The 20,316-nt window shown below is 39.3% G+C and overlaps 1 protein-coding gene across 7 annotated transcripts in view; it reads left to right on the plus strand.

Annotated features, from left to right (window-relative positions):
- LOC128694541 (rho guanine nucleotide exchange factor 11) overlaps positions 1 to 20,316 on the plus strand; it is a 474,507-nt gene that overhangs the window by 159,884 nt on the left and 294,307 nt on the right. For all 7 annotated transcript variants that reach the window (XM_070095938.1, XM_070095936.1, XM_070095939.1 and 4 more), the window contains one exon: positions 17,941 to 18,048. In XM_070095938.1, coding sequence (XP_069952039.1) covers positions 17,941 to 18,048 — 108 coding nt within the window. The remainder of the gene's footprint in view (positions 1 to 17,940; positions 18,049 to 20,316) is intronic.

Genomic DNA, 20,316 nt, shown 5'->3' on the forward strand with positions numbered 1-20,316 from the left:
ACACATACATGTACAAGCACATACATACACACCCCTCTGGGTTTTCTTCTATTTTCTTTCTAGTTCTTGTTCTTTTTTATTTCCTCTTATCTCCATGGGGAAGGGAAACAATTCTTCCTCCATAAGCCATGCATGTTGTAAGAGGCGACTAAAATGCCGGGAGCAAGGGGCTAACCCCTTCTCCTGTATATATTACTAAATTTCAAAGGAGAAACTTTAGTTTTTCCTTTTGGGCCACCCCCACCTCGGTGGGATACGGCTGGTACGTTGAAAGAAAGAAAGAATATATATATATCTCCTGCTCTTCTTCACTCCTAAAAGATGATATACCTCCCTGGCCAATGCATGAAATTACCACCTCCCTTTCTTCATTGACATTTAAAAGTTCCTCAAAATATTCTCGCCATCTACCCAAAACCTCCATCTCCCCATCTACTAACTCTCCTTCTCTGTTTTTAACTGATAAATCCATTTGTTCCCTAGGCTTTCTTAACTTGTTTAACTCCAAAAATTTTTCTTATTTTCATTAAAATTCCTTGATAGAGTGGGAGAGGTACTGTCAAGGAATTTTAATGAAAAAAAGAAAAAAATTTAGAGTGAGTTAAACAAGTTAAGAAAGCCTAGGGAACAAATGGATTTATCAGTTAAAAACAGAGAAGGGGAGTTAGTAGATGGGGAGATGGAGGTTTTGGGTAGATGGCGAGAATATTTTGAAGAACTTTTAAATGTCGATGAAGAAAGGGAGGCAGTAATTTCATGCGCTGGCCAGGGAGGTATCTCATCTTTTAGGAGTGAAGAAGAGTAGGATGTGAGTGTGGGGGAGGCGCTTGAGGCATTAGGTAGAATGAAAGGGGGTAAAGCAGCTGGAACTGACGGTATCATGACAGAAATGTTAAAAGCAGGGGGGGACATAGTGTTGGAGTGGTTGGTCTTCTTCTTTCAACACACCGGCCGTATCCCACCAAGGCAGGGTGGCCCAAAAAGAAAAACGAAAGTTTCTCTTAAATTTAGCAATTTATACGGGAGAAGGGGTTACTAGCCCCTTGCTCCTGGCATTTTAGTCGCCTCTTACAACACGCATGGATTACGGAGGAAGAATTCTGTTCCACTTCCCCATGGAGATAGAGGAAATAAGCAAGAACAAGAACTAGAAAGAAAATAGAAGAATACCTAGAGAGGTGTGTATATATATATGCTTGTACATGTATGTGTAGTGTGACCTAAGTGCAAGTAGAAGTAACAAGACATACCTGAAATCTTGCATGTTTATGAGACAGACAAAAGACACCAGCAATCCTACCATCATGTAAAACAATTACAGGTTTTTGTTGTACACTCACTTGGCAGGACGGTAGTACCTCCCTGGGTGGTTGCTGTTTACCAACCTACTACCTAGGTGGAGTGGTTGGTATTTTTGTTTAATAAATGTATGAAAGAGGGGAAGGTACCTAGGGATTGGCCGAGAGCCTGTATAGTCCCTTTATATAAAGGGAAGGGGGACAAAAGAGATTGTAAAAATTATAGAGGAATAAGTTTACTGAGTATACCAGGAAAAGTGTACAGTAGGGTTGTTATTGAAAGAATTAGAGGTAAGACAGAATGTAGAATTGCAGATGAGCAAGGAGGTTTTAGAGTGGGTAGGGGATGTGTAGATCAAGTGTTTACATTGAAGCATATATGTGAGCAGTATTTAGATAAAGGTAGGGAAGTTTTTATTGCATTTATGGATTTAGAAAAGGCATATGATAGAGTGGATAGGGGAGCAATGTGGCAGATGTTGCAAGTACAGTGGACCCCCGGTTAACGATATTTTTTCTCTCCAGAAGTATGTTCAGGTGCCAGTACTGACCGAATTTGTTCCCATAAGGAATATTGTGAAGTAGATTAGTCCATTTCAGACCCCCAAACATACACGTACAAACGCACTTACATAAATACACTTACATAATTGGTCGCATTCGGAGGTGATCGTTATGCGGGGGTCCACTGTATATGGAATAGGTGATAGAAGAGAGGGAGACTACTTCCCGGTAAAAGTAGGTCTTAGACAGGGATGTGTAATGTCACCATGGTCGTTTAATATATTTATAGATGGGGTTGTAAAAGAAGTATATGCTAGGGTGTTCGGGAGAGGGGGGTGGGATTAAATTATGGGGAATTAAATACAAAATGGGAAGTGACACAGTTACTTTTTGCTGATGATACTGTGCTTATGGGAGATTCTAAAGAAAAATTGCAAAGGTTACTGGACAAATTTGGGAATGTGTGTAAAGGTAGAAAGTTGAAAGTGAACATAGAAAAGAGTAAGGTGATGAGAGTATCAATTGATTTAGATAAAGAAAAATTGGATATCAAATTGGGGAGGAGGAGTATGGAAGAAGTGAATGTTTTCAGATATTTGGGAGTTGACGTGTCAGCGGATGGATTTATGAAGCATGAGGTTAATCATAGAATTGATGAAGGAAAAAAGGTGAGTGGTGCATTGAGGAATATGTGGAGGCAAAAAATGTTATCTGTGGAGGCAAAGAAGGGAATGTATGAAAGTATAGTAGTACCAACACTCTTACATGGGTGTGAAGCTTGGGTTGTAAATGTTGCAACAAGGAGGCGGTTGGAGGCAGTGGAGATGTCCTGTCTAAGAGCTATGTGTGGTGTAAATATTATGCAGAAAATTCGGAGTGTGGAAATTAGGAGAAGGTGTGGAGTTAATAAAAGTATTAGTCAGAGGGCTGAAGAGGGTTTGTTGAGGTGGTTTGGTCATTTAGAGATAATGGATCAAAGGAGAATGACATGGAGAGCGTATAAATCTCTAGGGGAAGGAAGGCGGGGTAGGGGTCGTCCTCGAAAAGGTTGGAGGGAGGGGGTTAAGGAGGTGTTGTGGGCGAGGGGTTTGAACTTGCAGCAAGCATGCATGAGCGTGTTAGATAGGAGTGAATGGAGGCAAATGGTATTTGGGACCTGACGATCTGTTGGAGTGTGAGCAGGGTAATATTTAGTGAAGGTATTCAGGGAAACCGGTTATTTTATATAACTGGACTTGAGTCCTCGAAATGGGAAGTACAATGCCTGCACTCTCAAGGAGGGGTTTGGAATATTGGCAGTTTGGAGAGATATATTGTATATTTTTATACTTATATACTTCTAAGCTGTTGTATTCTTGGCACCTCTGCAAAAACAGTGATTATGCGTGAGTGAGGTGAAAGTGTTGAATGATGATGAAAGTACACCTACCATCCGACATACGATCGAGTTCGGTTCCGAGAAACCGGTCGTAAGTCGAAATGGACGTAAGTCGAACTTTACTACTGAATATCAACATCACATTTTTGTAATGACTATTTTATTGTTTTATTTTGGTATTTCATGTTTTACTTAACTTTTTATGCTGTTAGTACTGTATTTTATACTGTAAGGTTTAGGATAAACTCTGTGTACAACACAAATAGTTGTTTATTTCCTAGAAATTTGGCAAAAAAAACACGGTCGTAAGTCGAATGGTCGTAAGTTGAGCAGGTTGTAAGTCGGATGGTAGGTGTTTTTTCTTTTTGGGGATTTTCTTTCTCTTTGGGTCACCCTGCCTCGGTGGGAGACGGCCAACGTGTTTAAAAAAAAAAATTTAACAAGTCGGATGTCTCCCACTGAGGCAGGGTGACCCACAGAGAAAGAAAATCCCCCCCACCCCCGCAAAAAAAAATACAGTGGACCCCCGGTTAACGATATTTTTTCACTCCAGAAGTATGTTCAGGTGCCAGTACTGACCGAATTTGTTCCCATAAGGAATATTGTGAAGTAGATTAGTCCATTTCAGACCCCCAAACATACACGTACAAACGCACTTACATAAATACACTTACATAATTGGTCGCATTCGGAGGTGATCGTTATGCGGGGGTTCACTGTACTTTCATCATTCAACACATTCACCTCACTCACACATAATCACTGTTTTTGTAGAGGTGCTCAGAATACAAGAGTTTAAAAGCATATACAGTGGAACCTCTACTTGCGAGTGTGTCCACGTGCGAGTTTTTTTAAATACGAGCAGTCGATGGGTCGATTTTTTTGCTTCCGTACGCGAGCAAAATTTCTGTAAGTGAGCAGACCTCAAGGCAGGTTCCTTGACACTAGTGAGGGGCTCTTGCTCTCGGGAATTGTATGTCATTTGTTTGTTGGACTATCTTATTGAAACTTGGGCAATGTATGATGGAAAGATGCTTCATAACGTACACCAAAAATGAAAGAAATCTAAGCATAAATAATGGAGTTCACTTCTCAGCAATTAGCCACCCCTTAGCAGTATTTTCGTATGGTTTTTATGGTTGTATTCTCGTTTTTTGATCTCATTTGATAGAATGGAAGATATATTACAGAAATAGATATGATTTTGATTGCTTTCCCGACGAAAAGTACCCTGAAATTCAGCTCAACGTAGGAGAAATGGTCCACTGTTTGGTTATGTTTCAGAATAAACAAATGTAACAGAAATAATAGTACAGTGGACCCTCGACCAACGATGGCATCGATTAACGATAAATCCGACCAGCGGTACATTTTAACGCAAAAATTTTGCCTCGACTAGCGCTAAAAAACTCGACCAACACTATTCGTTCCGCCTGAGACGCGTCCACTTCTGGCCAGTGTTTACAAGCCAGCCAGCCACCGCTGTCGCTTCCAAGCATACAATCGGAACATTTCATATTATCACAGCCTTTTTAGTGATTGCACCTGCAAAATAAGTCACCATGGGCCCCAAGAAAGCTTCTAGTGCCAACCCTACAGCAAAAAGGGTGAGAATTACTATGGATATGAAGAAAGAGATCATTGCTAAGTATGAAAGTGGAGTGCGTGTCTCCGAGCTGGCCAGCCTGTACACAAAACTCCAATCATCCATCGCTACTATTGTGGCCAAGAAAACAGCAATCAAGGAAGCTGTTCTTGCCGAAGGTGCAACTATGTTTTCGAAACTGAGATCGCAAGTGATAGAAGATGTTGAGAGACTGTTATTGGTGTGGATAAACGAAAAACAGATAGCAGGAGATAGCATCTCTCAAGCGATCATATGTGAAAAGGCTAGGAAGTTGCATGAGGATTTAATTAGAAAAATGCCAGCAACTAGTGGTGATGTGAGTGAATTTAAGGCCAGCAAAGGTTGGTTTGAGAGATTTAAGAATCGTAGTGGCATACATAGTGTGATAAGGCATGGTGAGGCTGCCAGTTTGGGCCAAAAAGCAGCTGAAAAGTATGTGCAGGAATTCAAGGAGTACATAGACAGTGAAGAATTGAAACCTGAACAAGTGTTTAATTGTGACACTAACAATGTTGTGAAACACTTTAGGAATGTCATAAAGGAACGGGAGGTACAGGCCTCTATGGACAGATATGTTGTGCGGCAGAGGTCCAGTGACTCTCAAGCTGGTCCTAGTGGCATTAAAAGAAGAAGGGAAGTAACCCCGAAAAAGGACTTGCCACCTCAAGTCCTAATGGAAGGGGATTCCCCTTCTAAACACTAACACCATCAACACTCTCCCCTCCTCCCATCCCATCAATCATCACCAGATCTTCAATGAAGGTAAGTGTCATGTAACTGTGCATGTCTTCTTCAGTTTGTGTGTATTAAAATTAATATTTCATGTGTTAAATTTTTTTTTTTTTCAATACTTTTGGGTGTCTTGCATGGATTAATTTGATTTCCATTATTTCTTATGGGGAAAATTAACTTGACTAACGATAATTTTGACTAACGATGAACTCTCAGGAACGGATTAATAGCGTTAGTCGAGGGTCCACTGTATTTCTTACCTTAAATTGTCGGTACTGGTGTTTGTAGATGATTGTGGAGAGTTATGGTGTGGCCCTACTGGGCTGAGGTGGATGTTAGAGGTTCTGGTATTGAAGTTGATAGTTGTACTGGAGTGTCTAACTTTAAGTCATTCAATCAAGTGATTCAGTAAGTCAGGTAAGTGATTTAGTAAGTTAGCCACATGATTCAGTAAGTTAGTCAAGTGATTCAGTAAGTTAGTCAAGTGATTCAGTAAGTCAGTCAAGTGATTCAGTAAGTCAGTCAAGTGATTCAGTAAGTCAGTCAAGTCGTTCAGTAAGTCAGTCAAGTCATTCAGTAAGTCAGTCATCCAGTCAGTAAGTCAGTCAGTCAAACTCGTGATAATGACGGTCTCCTGTACATTTTATTCATTTTAGATTATATATCAGGTTTCTGTGTTATTTACATTGTTTATTATGTCATATTAGATGTAGTGAGATAGATGAATAAGCCGTAGAGTTGATATTAGCGAAATTATTGAAGTACAGAATTCCACTGGAACGGATTAATTGCATTTCAATTAATTTAAATGAAGAAAATTGACTCTGCAAACGAGCAAATCCAGTCGCAAGCAAGGTCTTGGAATGGATTAAACTCGTAAGTAGAGGTTCCACTGTACATATAAAGATACACAACATATCCCTCCAAACTGCCAATATCCAAAACCCCTCCTTTAAAGTGCAGGCATTGTACTTCCCATTTCCAGGACTCAAGTCCGGCTATATAAAAATAACCGGTTTCCCTGAATCCCTTCACTAAATATTACTCTGCTCACACTCCAACAGCTCGTCAGGTCCCAGATACCATTCGTCTCCATTCACTCCTATCTAACACGCTCACACATGCTTGCTGGAAGTCCAAGCCCCTCACCCACAAAACCTCCTTTACCCCCTCCCTCCAACCTTTTCAAGGACGACCCCTACCCTGCCTTCCTTCCCCTACAGATTTATACGCTCTCCATGTCATTCTACTTTGATCCAGTCTCTCTAAATGACCAAACCACCTCAATAACCCCTCTTCAGCCCTCTGACTAATACTTTTAACTCCACACCTTCTCCTAATTTCCACACTCCGAATTTTCTGCATAATATTTACACCACACATTACCCTTAGACAGGACATCTCCACTGCCTCCAACCACCTCCTTGCTGCAGCATTAACAACCCAAGCTTCACACCCATATAAGAGTGTTGGTACTGCTATACTTTCATACATTCCCTTCTTTGCCTCCATAGATAACATTTTTTGCCTCCACATATACCTCAATGCACCACTCGCCTTTTTTCCTTCATCAATTCTATGATTAACCTCATCCTTCATAAATCCATCCGCTGACACATCAACTCCCAAATATCTGAAAACATTCACTTCTTCCATACTCCTCCCCAATTGGATATCCAATTATTCTTTATCTAAATCATTTGATACCCTCATCACCTTACTCTTTTCTATGTTCACTTTCAACTTTCTACCTTTACACACACTCTCAAACTCGTCCACTAACCTTTGCAGTTTTACTTTAGAATCTCCCATAAGCACAATATCATCAGCAAAAAGTAACTGTGTCAATTCCCATTTTGTATTTGATTCCCCATAATTTAATCCCACCCCTCTCCCGAACACCCTAGCATTTACTTCTTTTACAACCCCATCTATAAATATATTAAACAACCATGGTGACATTACACATCCCTGTCTAAGACCTACTTTTACCGGGAAGTAGTCTCCCTCTCTTCTACACACCCTAACCTGAGCCTCGCTATCCTCATAAAAACTCTTTACAGCTTTTAGTAACTTACCACCTATTCTATATACTTGCAACATCTGCCACATTGCTCCCCTATCCACTCTATCATATGCCTTTTCTAGATCCATAAATGCAATAAAAAGTTCCCTACCTTTATCTTAATACTGTTCACATATATGCTTCAATGTAAACACTTGATCTACACATCCCCTACCCACTCTAAAACCTTGCTGATCCACAATCCTACATTCTGTCTTACCTCTAATTCTTTCAATAATAGCCCTACTGTACACTTTTCCTGGTATACTCAGTAAACTTTCTTCTTCTTTCTTCTTTCAACAATCTGGCTGTATCCCGCTGAGGTAGGGTGGCCCAAAGAGAAAAACAAAAGTACTCAGTAAACTTATTCCTTCATAATTTTTACAATCTCTTTTGTTCCCTTCCCTTTATATAAAGGGATTAATCATGATCTCTGCCAATCCCTAGGTACCTTCCCCTCTTTCATACATTTATTAAACAAAAATACCAACCACTCCAATACTGTATCCCCCCTGCTTTTAACATTTCTGTCATGATCCCTTTAGTTCCAGCTGCTTTACCCCCTTTCATTCTAAGTAATGCCTCACACACCTCCCCCACACTCACATCCTAAAAGATGGTATACCTCCCTGGCCAATGCATGAAATTACTGCCTTCCTTTCTTTGTCAACATTTAAAAGTTCCTCAAAATATTCCCTCCATCTACCCAGTACAGTACCTCCATCTCCCCATCTACTAACTCCCCTACTCTGTTTTTAACTGACAGATCCATTCGTTCCCAAGGCTTTTTTTTAACTTGTTTAACTCCAAAAATTTTTCTTATTTTCATTAAAATTTCTTGACAATGCCTCTCCCACTCTATCATTTGCTCTCCTTTTGAACTCTCTCACTACTCTCTTCACCTTTCTTTTACTCTCCATATACTCTGCTCTTCTTATAACACTTCTGCTTTGTAAGGACCTCTCATAAGCTACCCTTTTCTCTTTTATCACACCCTTTACTTCATCATTCCACCAATCACTCCTCTTTCCTCCTGCACCCACCCTCCTATAACCACAAACTTCAGCCCCACATTCTAGTACTGCATTTTTAAAACTATTCCAACCCTCTTCAACCCCCCCCCCCCCTTTCTACTACTCATACTTGCACTAGCCCACCTTTCTGCCAATAGTTGCTTATTTCTCACCCAAACTTCCTCCTCGCTTAATTTATACACTTTTACCTCTCTCTTACATGTTATTGTCATTTTCCTCTTGTCCCATCTACCTCTTACTCTAACTGTAGCTACAACTAAATAATGATCCGATATATCAGTTGCCCCTTTATAAACATTTACATCCTGAAGCCTTCCCATCAACTTTTGTTTTTGTTTTTTTGTCTCAACAAGTCGGCCGTCTCCCACCAATATATAATCTAACAAACTACTTTCATTACATGCTATATCATACCTTGTATATTTAATTATCCTCTTTTTCATAAAATACATATTTTATACAATTTTTATTTTCTGATAATGACAATTTATTGTAGTTCTTGGCATTTAATAACCAATTTTTGTTCTGACACTAATATTAGCTACTGAAATTGTTCTCAAATTGTCAGAAATACATTGACAGGTGGATGTTTACACCTGCCTTGGTCATTTACTATTGTCTAGGAATATTTACAAGTACAGTGGACCCCCGCTTAACGATCACCTCCAAATGCGACCAATTATGTAAGTGTATTTATGTAAGTGCGTTTGTATGTGTATGTTTGGGGGTCTGAAATGGACTAATCTACTTCACAATATTCCTTATGGGAAAAAATTCGGTCAGTACTGGCACCTGAACATACTACTGGAATGAAAAAAGTTCGTTAACCGGGGGTCCACTGTATTTGTAGGTCCCAGCAATGTTTTGGATACACGGAAGTATAGAAGAAGAAGGAAGAAGTACACCTACCATCCGACTTACGACCTGCTTGACTTACGACCACTCGACTTACGACCGTGTCTTTTATGCCAAATTTCTGGGAAATAAAGAACTATTTGTGTTGTACACAGTGTTTATCCTAAACCTTACAGTATAAAATACAGTACTAACAATATAAAAAGTAAAGTAAAACATGAAATACCAAAATAAAACAATAAAATAAAAGTCATTACAAAAATGTGATGTTGATATTCAGTAGTAAAGTTCGACTTACGACCGGTTTCTCAGAACCGAACTCGTTCGTAAGTCGGATGGTAGGTGTATAATTGTATTTTTGTGTACCTGTGAGACAGATAAAAAGAGATAGAGACAGATAGACAGACAGATAGACAGACCCTAAATTGGGGTTAACATCACTTTCCTCTTAAAAGGGGAGTGTTAATATGACATTACATCAGTGAATCCTTGGTGCTTGGCGCACTGTTTGCTTGAGCTGGCACTCATTTTAACTGGCGCTCCCAACAAGGTGCTAAGTGGTCCCAATTTTTTTTTAATATGGTGCACACCGAGTGTTAAGACCCATTCTATGCTGACCAGGCATCTCAGGCCAATCGTGCCAAATTTGGAGGCAGAAAAATTAAAACGTATACATACGTTTGGGGCGCTAGCGGTAAGAACGTATATATGTGTTTGGACCATTTAGGGGTTAAAAAAAACACTAACCACTCCAAAACTATATCCCCAGCTGCTTTTAACATTTCTATCTTTATCCCATCAATCCCAGCTGCTTTACCCCCTATCATTCTACTCACTGCCCCACGCACTTCCCTCGTGAATTCAGAATCGTGAATTTTCAGCTTCAGTAATTCGCAGATTTTTCCTTAGAATCTAACTAATAATTGTTCATGGAAATCCCCGCAAATTTGTGGATTTTTGTTTTGGTGGGCTTTTTTTCATGGCAGTGTATAATTTTTTGTGTGTTTTAATGCTAAATATTAAGAAAAATATAATTTAATATTTTTGTAACATAAATATTAGTGTAAATTCAGTAAAATTTCTACATAAAATATAATACTGTATAAACTTTTTACTGTATGTATACCAAAGAAAATGGGGTTGCATGAATTGCAGTATTCCAAAGAAAATGGGCTTGCGTGAATTACAGTTCATTTGGGGGTTATTTTCTTATAGCCAGACTTGTGTACTGGAAATGGGAAGTACAATGCCTGCACTTTAAAGGAGGGGTTTTGGTTTTTGTTGACTAGTACACTGGAATTGGCTGAAAATAGGGCTCAAAGTGAGCAAAATCGCCGATGCGTAAACATCATCGAGACCGCTAACTTCGCAAGAGCATAATTCCGTAAGTTTTCCATCAAATTTCATCCTTTTGGTGTCATTATGATCGGGAAAAGATTTTCTATCTTTTCATAAGAAAAGCAATATTTTTTTTTTTTGAAAATTTGTCGACCCTGAGAATAAGTCTGGGAGAGGGCCTGTCGACCTTGAAAGGGTTAATTCGTTTTAAACCCCCAAAAATACATTTACAAAAGCACTTACAAAAATACACTTACATAATTGTTCGAGTTAGGAGCTGTTCATATGCCGAGGTACCACTGTATTTTCTTTTTGGGGATTTTTTTTCTTTTTGGGTCACCCTGCCTCGGTGGGGGACAGCTGACCTGTTGAAAAAAAAAATGGGATAACATCGATATTTTACATTTCAGCACTGTGGGAGACATAGCAGTACAGTACTGTATATGGGCACTGTAAAACATATGTTTACAAAGAATTCTTATGACATAATTGTTTAACCCTTTCAGGGTCCCCAGGCCTTCTCCCAGACTTGTTCTCAGGGTCGCCCAAATTTCAAAAAAAAAAATAAAAAAATTATTTTTTCTTATGAAAAGATAGAGAATCTTTCCCGATCATAATGACACCAAAAGTATGAAATTGGATGGAAAACTTATGGAATTATGCTCTCGCAAATTTAGCGGTCTCAATGATGTTTATGCATCGGCAATTTTGCCCACTTTGAGCCCTATTTTCACCCAATTCCATTGTACTAGTCGACAAAAATCATAACTATTTCGCTAGAACTCCATTTTTTCTATTGAATGAGTACAAGAAACCACCCATTTACCGATTTCAACTATCCAATACAGTGGTCAGAATTTAGCAATTTTGCCAATTTCACACAAATTTCAAAAGATGCCAATTTCCAAACAGGGTCCAGAATAAACAAGAAAGACATTCCTGGCACTAAAATAACATTTCCTCTGTTCATTAGTCATGTCCCCATGCCCCTCTTACATTCTTCTGCTTTCCACTTTGAATTTTTATTCTCACAAAAAATAGAAGATTTACTGTTATGCAGACTACTGCATTAGTGTAGAAATGGTATAAATAATACCAGTGCACTTGTGAAAGAATATTAGACTCACCAGTTGACATGTATTGAACGCATAGCATGATTTGTTTACTTTTGAACTTCGGTAAAAATCAAACATTTCTGCTGCTTTGAGCTCAATTTCAAGGTACTTTTCATTGTAAAACCAGTCAAAATCATGTCAATTTCTGTAATATGTCTTCCATTCTATAAAATGAGACCAGGAAAACTGGAATACAACAATAAATGCCATACGAAAATACAGTGCAAAGTCGTTGCTTTAATCCATAAACATGGTCAAAGTTTTTTTTCTCATTATGCACTGTGTGCTGCAGGATTTTTTTTATACTGCGCACACTGATCACATAGACCCATTCTTTCACATGTAGGCCTACCAGCTTTCTCTCACTAGATTTGAGGGCGCTAGAATTTAGGCGTACTAGTACGTCAAAAACCCTAGTGCATAAGCCGTACTAGTACATCCGAAACCCTGAAAGGGTTAAAGATGTAGTACAGTGGACCCCCGCATACCGTTGGCATCACATAACGTTAAATCCGCATACCGATACATTTTATCACTAAGTTTTTGCCTCGCATACCGCTAAAAAACCCGCTCAACACTATTCATCCGAGACGCGTCTAATGTGCGGCCTGAGCCAGCCTCACATGTTCCGCCGGTGGCATTGTTTACAAGCCAGCCTCCGCGGTAACATCCAAGCATACAATCGTATCATTTCGTATTATTACAGTGTTTTTGGTGATTTTATCTGCAAAATAAGTGACCATGGGCCCCAAGAAAGCTTCTAGTGCCAACCCTGTGGTAAAAAGGGTGAGAAATATTATCGAAATACTGTGGTACCATGGTCAACTGCTGCTGCTGCTGCTGCTGTAGCACTGTCAGCTGCTGCTGCTGCTGCTGTAGCACCGTCAGCTGCTGCTGCTGCTGTACCACCATCAGCTGTTGCTGCTGCTGCACTGTCAGCTGCTGCAGCTGCTGTAGCATAGTCTGCTGCTGCTGTAGCACTGTCAGCTGCTGCTGTAGCACTGTCAGCTGCTGCTGCTGCTGTAGCACTGTCAGCTGCTGCTGCTGCTGTAGCACTGTCAGCTGCTGCTGCTGCTGCTGCTGCTGTAGCACCGTTGTTGGTGTGGCTTATTGAGAATACCAAGAAACAATTAACCCCAGAGGGTTAGCCACCCAGGATAACCCAAAAAAGTCAGTGTCATCGAAGACTGTCTAACTTATTTCCATTGGGGTCCTTAATCTTGTCTCCCAGGATGCAACCCACACCAGTCGACTAACACCCAGGTGAACAGGGAAAAACGCCTGGAACTAGTGCTCATATTGGTGAATTTAAAGCCAGCAAAGGTTGGTTTGAGAGATTTAAGAATCGTAGTGGCATACACAGTGTGATAAGGCCTGTTCTGGAAGAAAATGCCAAACAGGACATACAGTACTCAGGAGGAAAAGGCACTCCCAGGACACAGTGTCTCATCAGTCATTGCTGCATCTTCAATAAAGGTAAGTATCATTTATTCTTCAGTTAGTAGAGTAGTACATGCACAATATATACTGTGCATGTACTACTCTACTATTGTGCATGTATCCTTCTCTTTGTGTGTAGGAAAATGTATATTTCATGTGGTAAAAAATTTTTTTTCATACTTTTGGGTGTCTTGCACGGATTAATTTGATTTCCATTATTTCTTATGGGGAAAATTCATTCGCATAACGATAGTTTCGCATAACAATGAGCTCTCATGAACGGATTAATATCGTTATGCGGGGGTCCACTGTACTCATGAAAACATGGAAATAAGTCACCATGGCGTTGCTAGAGTTGATGTCACCTGGGGCATCATCTTTGGTGTCACCCCTATAAAATCCACGGACGGGGAGGATGGGGGAGTAAACTTCAGTTTTGTCACTACTGCATGACCAATGACTAATGTTTAGCAATGAGAACATTCAAGGGGCCATAAACCAAACAGGAGAATACTTCTCAACTTTATTAATGATAAAATAAATAATCCTACAGATACTACATTTATTCATCTTCAACAATGCAAAAAAAAAAAAACTTGAAAAATAAAGAAAAACATTGCAATATCAGAGAAACACTAGTTCCAATTTGACCTTGATTACAGGTAACATCTCGGTGAATCTGATCTTACATTTCCTTGCATTCAATCCTGCAGAATCATCTATCACATCATCAAAATCAATGATTTTCCCTATATAGGCCTATTTGTACTCTGTAATCATATAAGAGGCTATATAGAAATGAAGGATTTTTGTCTTATGTTGCTGCAGCACTTTTTTGGGCATTAGCGTCACATTCTTTAGAGGCTCTGTGGTGTCACCCAGGGTGGTCTGCTCCCCATACGATGCTACTGATAAGTCACATTATTTGACTTTGTTGGGTTATCCTAGCTTTAATTTAGTGTCCTTATTTGCAGAATTCCACTGTTAAGTGTCATGTATGTGTAATAAATTAGGGATGAACAAGGCATCTTCCTGACAATTTCACACCCTCTTTGCTGGTATGGAAGCTATGAGTGGAATAACAGGTCTTGGTTTTATCATTAATTTGTTCCAGTTAGGCATTGTTACTTCATGATGCAATGTGTAGACCCGCCTGTTAAGTAGAGGCATGGTGGTGGTATATTCTCATTTTATGTATACATAACTCAAAAAGTCTGACAAATTAGACAGGGTCTGATAATGTCTATTAGAGAGAAGTGTTGTCATGCACTGTACCTTTCCCCACCAGAGATAGGTTCATTGTTTATTACAGGCATTGGGGTGTTATAACCCCTCTTGGTGAGTGTATAGCACAAAAGTCTATGATAAAATTATCAAAATTGTGAGTGAAATATAACATCATGTTTTTTTATTGTTTGGTTGAGGTGGTGCAACTTCTAGGTCGAATATTTTTGGAATGATAGGCCATGTCAACAAAAGAAGGACATTAATTAGAATTCCTGATATGTCTGTGGATTTCGTCAGAGCCTCCATCAGAGAAACAAGGGTTTACCCTCCTAAAATTTTTGTTTGGCAAGGTACAGAGAGGAAACATAGTGCATATATCAGATGCAAGGAACCTGTTAAATCTCTAACAGAGATTGATGTCAGACTTTGAGAACTAGGATTGAGACCTCACTCACCTTTTAGCATAGGTGACAGACTATAATTGATCTTTATTGATTAATCATTACCTAAATCATTGAACATAAACCTCATAGCCCTTGTTGTTATAAAGTATCTTTTTGTATTCTCAAGGTCTGTAAGTGCACATACATAAAAAAATAAAAAAATGAGGAACTATGTCGCAGGCCTACTGGCTCATGCTATTATAACTACCCAAAGTTCTTGATTCACTAACACTACTCAGGAATTTGTTCCACTTACCTACACTTCTGTTGCCAAACCAGTCCTGTCTTGGTTATATATTCTCAGCACATTATTTATATCCTCTTAATTTATTCCTGTCTTCTTTTGGTACACTTCAATCAAATACTCCCTAATTCTGCACATTTCCAGAGGATGCAGATTCAGTGCCCTCAGTCTGTCCTCACTGGAAAGATTTCTTATAGTTGGGATCAACTTCATCATCCTTCTTTGTATGTTTTCTGGTGCATTTATGTCTACATATTATATAATATGGAGACCAGAACTGTGCAGCATAATCTGAATGAGACTTTCCAAGGATGTATAAATTTGAAACACAACATAAATGCATAGGTCTATTGGAGACCCATTCAGTATCTTGACTAAAATCCATTACCAGCTGAAAAGTTAATATAAATAAAAGGAATAATTTGAGAAAGTCTTGTCTCTTTGATGGTCTCTAAAAAGGAGAAGTTATCTAGTAGCAACCTGAAAATAACAAATAAACCATTGATCCACAATAGGAAATATAAATCAGAAGGAATCATATTGAGCTAAAATGGTTGGGAAGTTCTCGTACTGGTGTAATAAAGGTACAATGGGCCCTCGACTTACGATATTAATCCATTCCAGAGAGCTCATTGTTAGATGAAATTATTGTAAATTGAATTAATTTTCCCCATAAGAATCCAATTAATCCGTTCCAGACACCCAAAAGTATGAAAAAAAAAAAAATTACCACATGAAATATACATTTTCCTACACACAAGAAGAAGGATACATGCACAATATACTGTACTAAATGAAGAATAAATGACGCTTACCTTTATTGAAGATGTAGTGATGAGTGATGAGACACTGTTTTTCTTGAACACTCTGGGATTTTCTGTGATACATGAGTAAAGGCTTCACTTTGCAATCCCCACTAGCATTACAAGAAAACACAAGAATTAGCCTGTCTTTCATAGGCTTGTGTCCTGGGAATGCCATTTCCTCCTGAGTAATGTAGGTCCTGTTTGGCAGTTTCTTCCAGAACAGGCCTGTTTTGTCACAATTAAACACTTGTTGGGGTTGGAATTTTTCAGCTTCACCATGCCTTATCACACTGTGTATGCCACTACAATTCTTAAATCTCTCAAACCAGCCTTTGCTGGCCTTAAATTCACCAATATGAGCACTAGTTCCAGCATTTTTTCCTGTTCACCTGGGTGTTAGTCGACTAGTGTGGGTCGCATCCTGGAGGACAAGATTAAGGACCCCAATGGAAATAAGTTAGACAGTCCTTGATGACACACTGACTTTCTTGGGTTATCCTGGGTGGCTAACCCTCTGGGGTTAATTGTTTCTCGGTAATTGTTTCTCGTTAAGCCACACCAACAACAGTCTCTCCACATCTTCAAGTAGTACAGCTGACGGTGGTGCAGCAACAGCTGATGGTGGTGCAGCAGCAGCTGACTGGTACAGCAGCAGCTGACCGTGGTACGGCAGGAGCTGATGGTGGTGCAGCAACAGCTGACGGTGGTGCAGCAGCAGCTGACTGTGGTACAGCAGAAGCAGCAGCTGACTGTGGTACAGCAGAAACAGCAGCTGACCATGGTACAACAGCAGCTGACCATGGTACAGCAGCACCTGACAGTGGTGCAGCAACAGCTGACCGTGATACAACAGCAGCTGATCATGGTACGATAGTATTTGAATAGTATTTCTCACCCTTTTTACCACAGGGTTGGCACTAGAAGCTGTCTTTGGACCCATGGTGGCTTATTTAGCAGTTACAAGCACTAAAAAGAATGGAATAATACAAAATTTATCGAATGTATGCGCGCAACCTTCCACCCTGGCTTGTAAGCAACGGCACTAGCTGAGGTGAGGCGCTCTGGCCAGACGGACTGAGTTTTTCTTCGTAGATCGGGGAAGTTTTTTTATGCTGAAATGCTTCGTAAGTTGATTTTATCGTAAGAAGAGGCCTTTGTGAGTCGGGGGTTCACTGTATTTCTGGGTTGTTATTTCAAAGTGGTTTATCAGGATCCTAACACAGAATAATTCATTAAAATATAATAAAAAATAGATAAAGATTATTTCTTAGCACCATCACTAGGAAGAAAAAGAAGTCAGTCACAATTGTAAACCAACGAAAAAGCAGTGCCAAAAAATAATAGAACATTTTCTTCATAAATAGTATGGCAGCAATGTACAGTATTACAGTTTGTTAGTTGGAAGTTTTATTTATATATGTAAACAAGAAGCAAGATTATACTAGTTTCACAGGGTACAAATTTTAATTAATAGAGAGAGATTATTTGCCCTATTTAGTAACTAAGGTCACAGGAGGGTTGAGGCTGAGTACTTTATTGGAGGGACTTGTGGATCTCCAAACATGAGAACAATAGTGTCCAATGCAGGGAGTAGATATAGGTTTTATAACTATTGTGGTACATAATTAATAAAGAACCATGAATAAATGCATTATGTAAAAGAAATATATCACCATGCCATGATGGGAAATGGCCAACATGTTAAAAAAAAAAAAATCTTGAGAAAGAAGTTTTGAGGTGTTTGATAATTCCAGCATATTAGGTGCCAGTAATTAGCTTTAAATAATTACTACTATATGTAACATTACTATAAATTATACTATTTACCTTGCAGCTTGAAGATCACGGTCCATTCCAGTCTCTGAGCAAACTCTTTAACCATAATGCTTATCTTGCGGTCTTTATGAATTACGTCATCTCCAACTGTGACTCATCCAGTTTGGTATGTATCACTAACTGTACAGTCTGTTGGATTACTTGGTTTCATTAAGTGTGTTTAGGGTAAATGTGTAATTTTCCTGAGCTTTGAAATTTCATATAATGTTGTGAAATGTTAAGCTATATTAATAATAATAATATGAGAATGAGAAGTCTAGTGAATGAAAGACTGAGCATCAGATTGAAGGAAAGGAGTACAGAGGAAGAGAGTTTATTGAAATTCAGTATTTTGGAGTGGATGGGTCATCAGATAGGTCTGTAAAAGATAAGGTAAATCAGAATAAATCAGGGATAAAAGCTAGTTGGAGGGTTGAATCTTTAAAAAAAGAATAAAGCTTATCATCACCTGTACAAGTGAGGCATGGTGTTTAAATGATACACACAATGTACACAGGTTGCAGTGAGAATGAGGCTGGAAGCAGCAAGAATGCTGTTTTTGAGATCTGTGTGGTTTGAAATTTATTCATCAAATAAATACTGTAGAAATTTGAAAGGGCATGCTGGTATGAAAGTTACGTAATTCAGAGAGAAGATGTTGAGACTGTCTAGCCAAAAGAATGTACAAATCTGCAGTGTTTGAAGATTTTGTAAGGAGCAGTGTCAGGAAGCTGGTTTTGACAGCAGGGTATGCTAAACTTTGTCTCTTCACACATGGCCGTTATATACACCTACCATCCGACTTAGGACTGAGTTCGGTTCCGAGGAACCGGTAGTAAGTCGAAATGGACGTAAGTCAAACTTTACTACTGAATATCAACATCACATTTTTGTAATGACTTTATTTTATTGTTTTATTTTGGTATTTCATGTTTTACTTTACTTTTTATGCTGTTAGTACTGTATTTTATACTGTAAGGTTTAGGATAAACACTGTGTACAACACAAATAGTTGCTTATTTCCCAGAAATTTGGCAAAAAAATAAAAACACGGTCGTAAGTCAAGTGGTCGTAAGTCGAGCAGGTCGTAAGTCGGATGGTAGGTGTGCAACGTTCTTCAAAGAGTTGGCCTGATGTTAGAGACTCGCCATTTGTCTGGAGCAGTCACTGCATTTCTACTCATTACTAGTACAAGTTGGTGCTGAAAGTCTTCATACTCTTCCTGGACATCGTGACTTTTGGAATTATCTTGCATATGGATGCTAAATTCTTCATCAGGATATTCCAGTGAGATAAAGCCATTGACACTGTTCAGGTCTTCAGGTGTATTTTAGATGAATCTTTGTATTATCTGGACATGTCTCTTTTTGTCTGACTTATTCAAGAGCACCATTGAGGCAATGTTTCTGAAGTGTCTTTGTCATAAGATTGTCCCTCAGTGGCATTTGGAACATGTTCTAGACGATGTCAGGTCTTGTCCCATATTTCCTTCTCAGTCATGTTGGGGAGAGGTTGTTGATACAAAAAACTGGACCTGCCCACATCTTGGATTAAACCTGAGGGCCTCCCATTTCCCCAGGTGCCATATAGCCCCCAAAAGTTTTATTGCTTCCTCCAGAGAGATGGCCAAGTGACTTGAAACAGACAGGCTTCTTCATCAGCCAGCCATTCTCAGCTGATTTCATCATGGTTATGATGTTGCATCTTTGATACCTACTTCCACCTGGGAAGAAGTCGTCCCACAGTCCATTACCATGACGCAAGGGAGATTGCTGCCTTATTAACCTTGGCAGTCCAGGTTCCACTAGAACTGAGTCTGGAACTCATGCAGCTGACCAGTAAGTGAATATATGACACCTTGCACACCCATCTCCTTTGTTTCCATGCATTCCCTTTCTAGAATGTCAGTGAGGCTCCTGCTGGGGTAGGTACTGATGTTTCTGATCTCTGGTTTAATTGCTAGAACCTGGTTGGACATTCATCATGATCACCTTTTGAACTTGGGAGAGCCTGTTTGATTCAACATGATCTTTCTGGGGGACATTCTAGACCCCAGCAAAATTCACACTTATTTAACTGGAATCTGAAGTGTTTCATGTTCTGGCCTTGGGAATATGCATCGAGTATCAATATTAAGAAGTATAATGCTTATTCAACCTGACAGTGAGTTCACAAATTCCTAGGCCAGAGTAATCTTTAGACCAACATTGGTGGCTTTCCATATATCATCTGCATTATGCCAAGCTGCTTACCCTCTCCTGCCTAGCAGTGGTGAGCTTCAGATGGCTCTTACTTCTGTATGCTGGGCTTTACTTAGCTGGCAATAAGAGATCCTCTGCCATTTCGTCCAAGCCAGCATACTCGTAAGCCATTTCAGTTGAAGAGCCCTGTTTTT

This window comes from Cherax quadricarinatus, chromosome 51 (assembly GCF_038502225.1).
Source record: "Cherax quadricarinatus isolate ZL_2023a chromosome 51, ASM3850222v1, whole genome shotgun sequence".
Lineage (NCBI taxonomy): Eukaryota > Metazoa > Arthropoda > Malacostraca > Decapoda > Parastacidae > Cherax > Cherax quadricarinatus.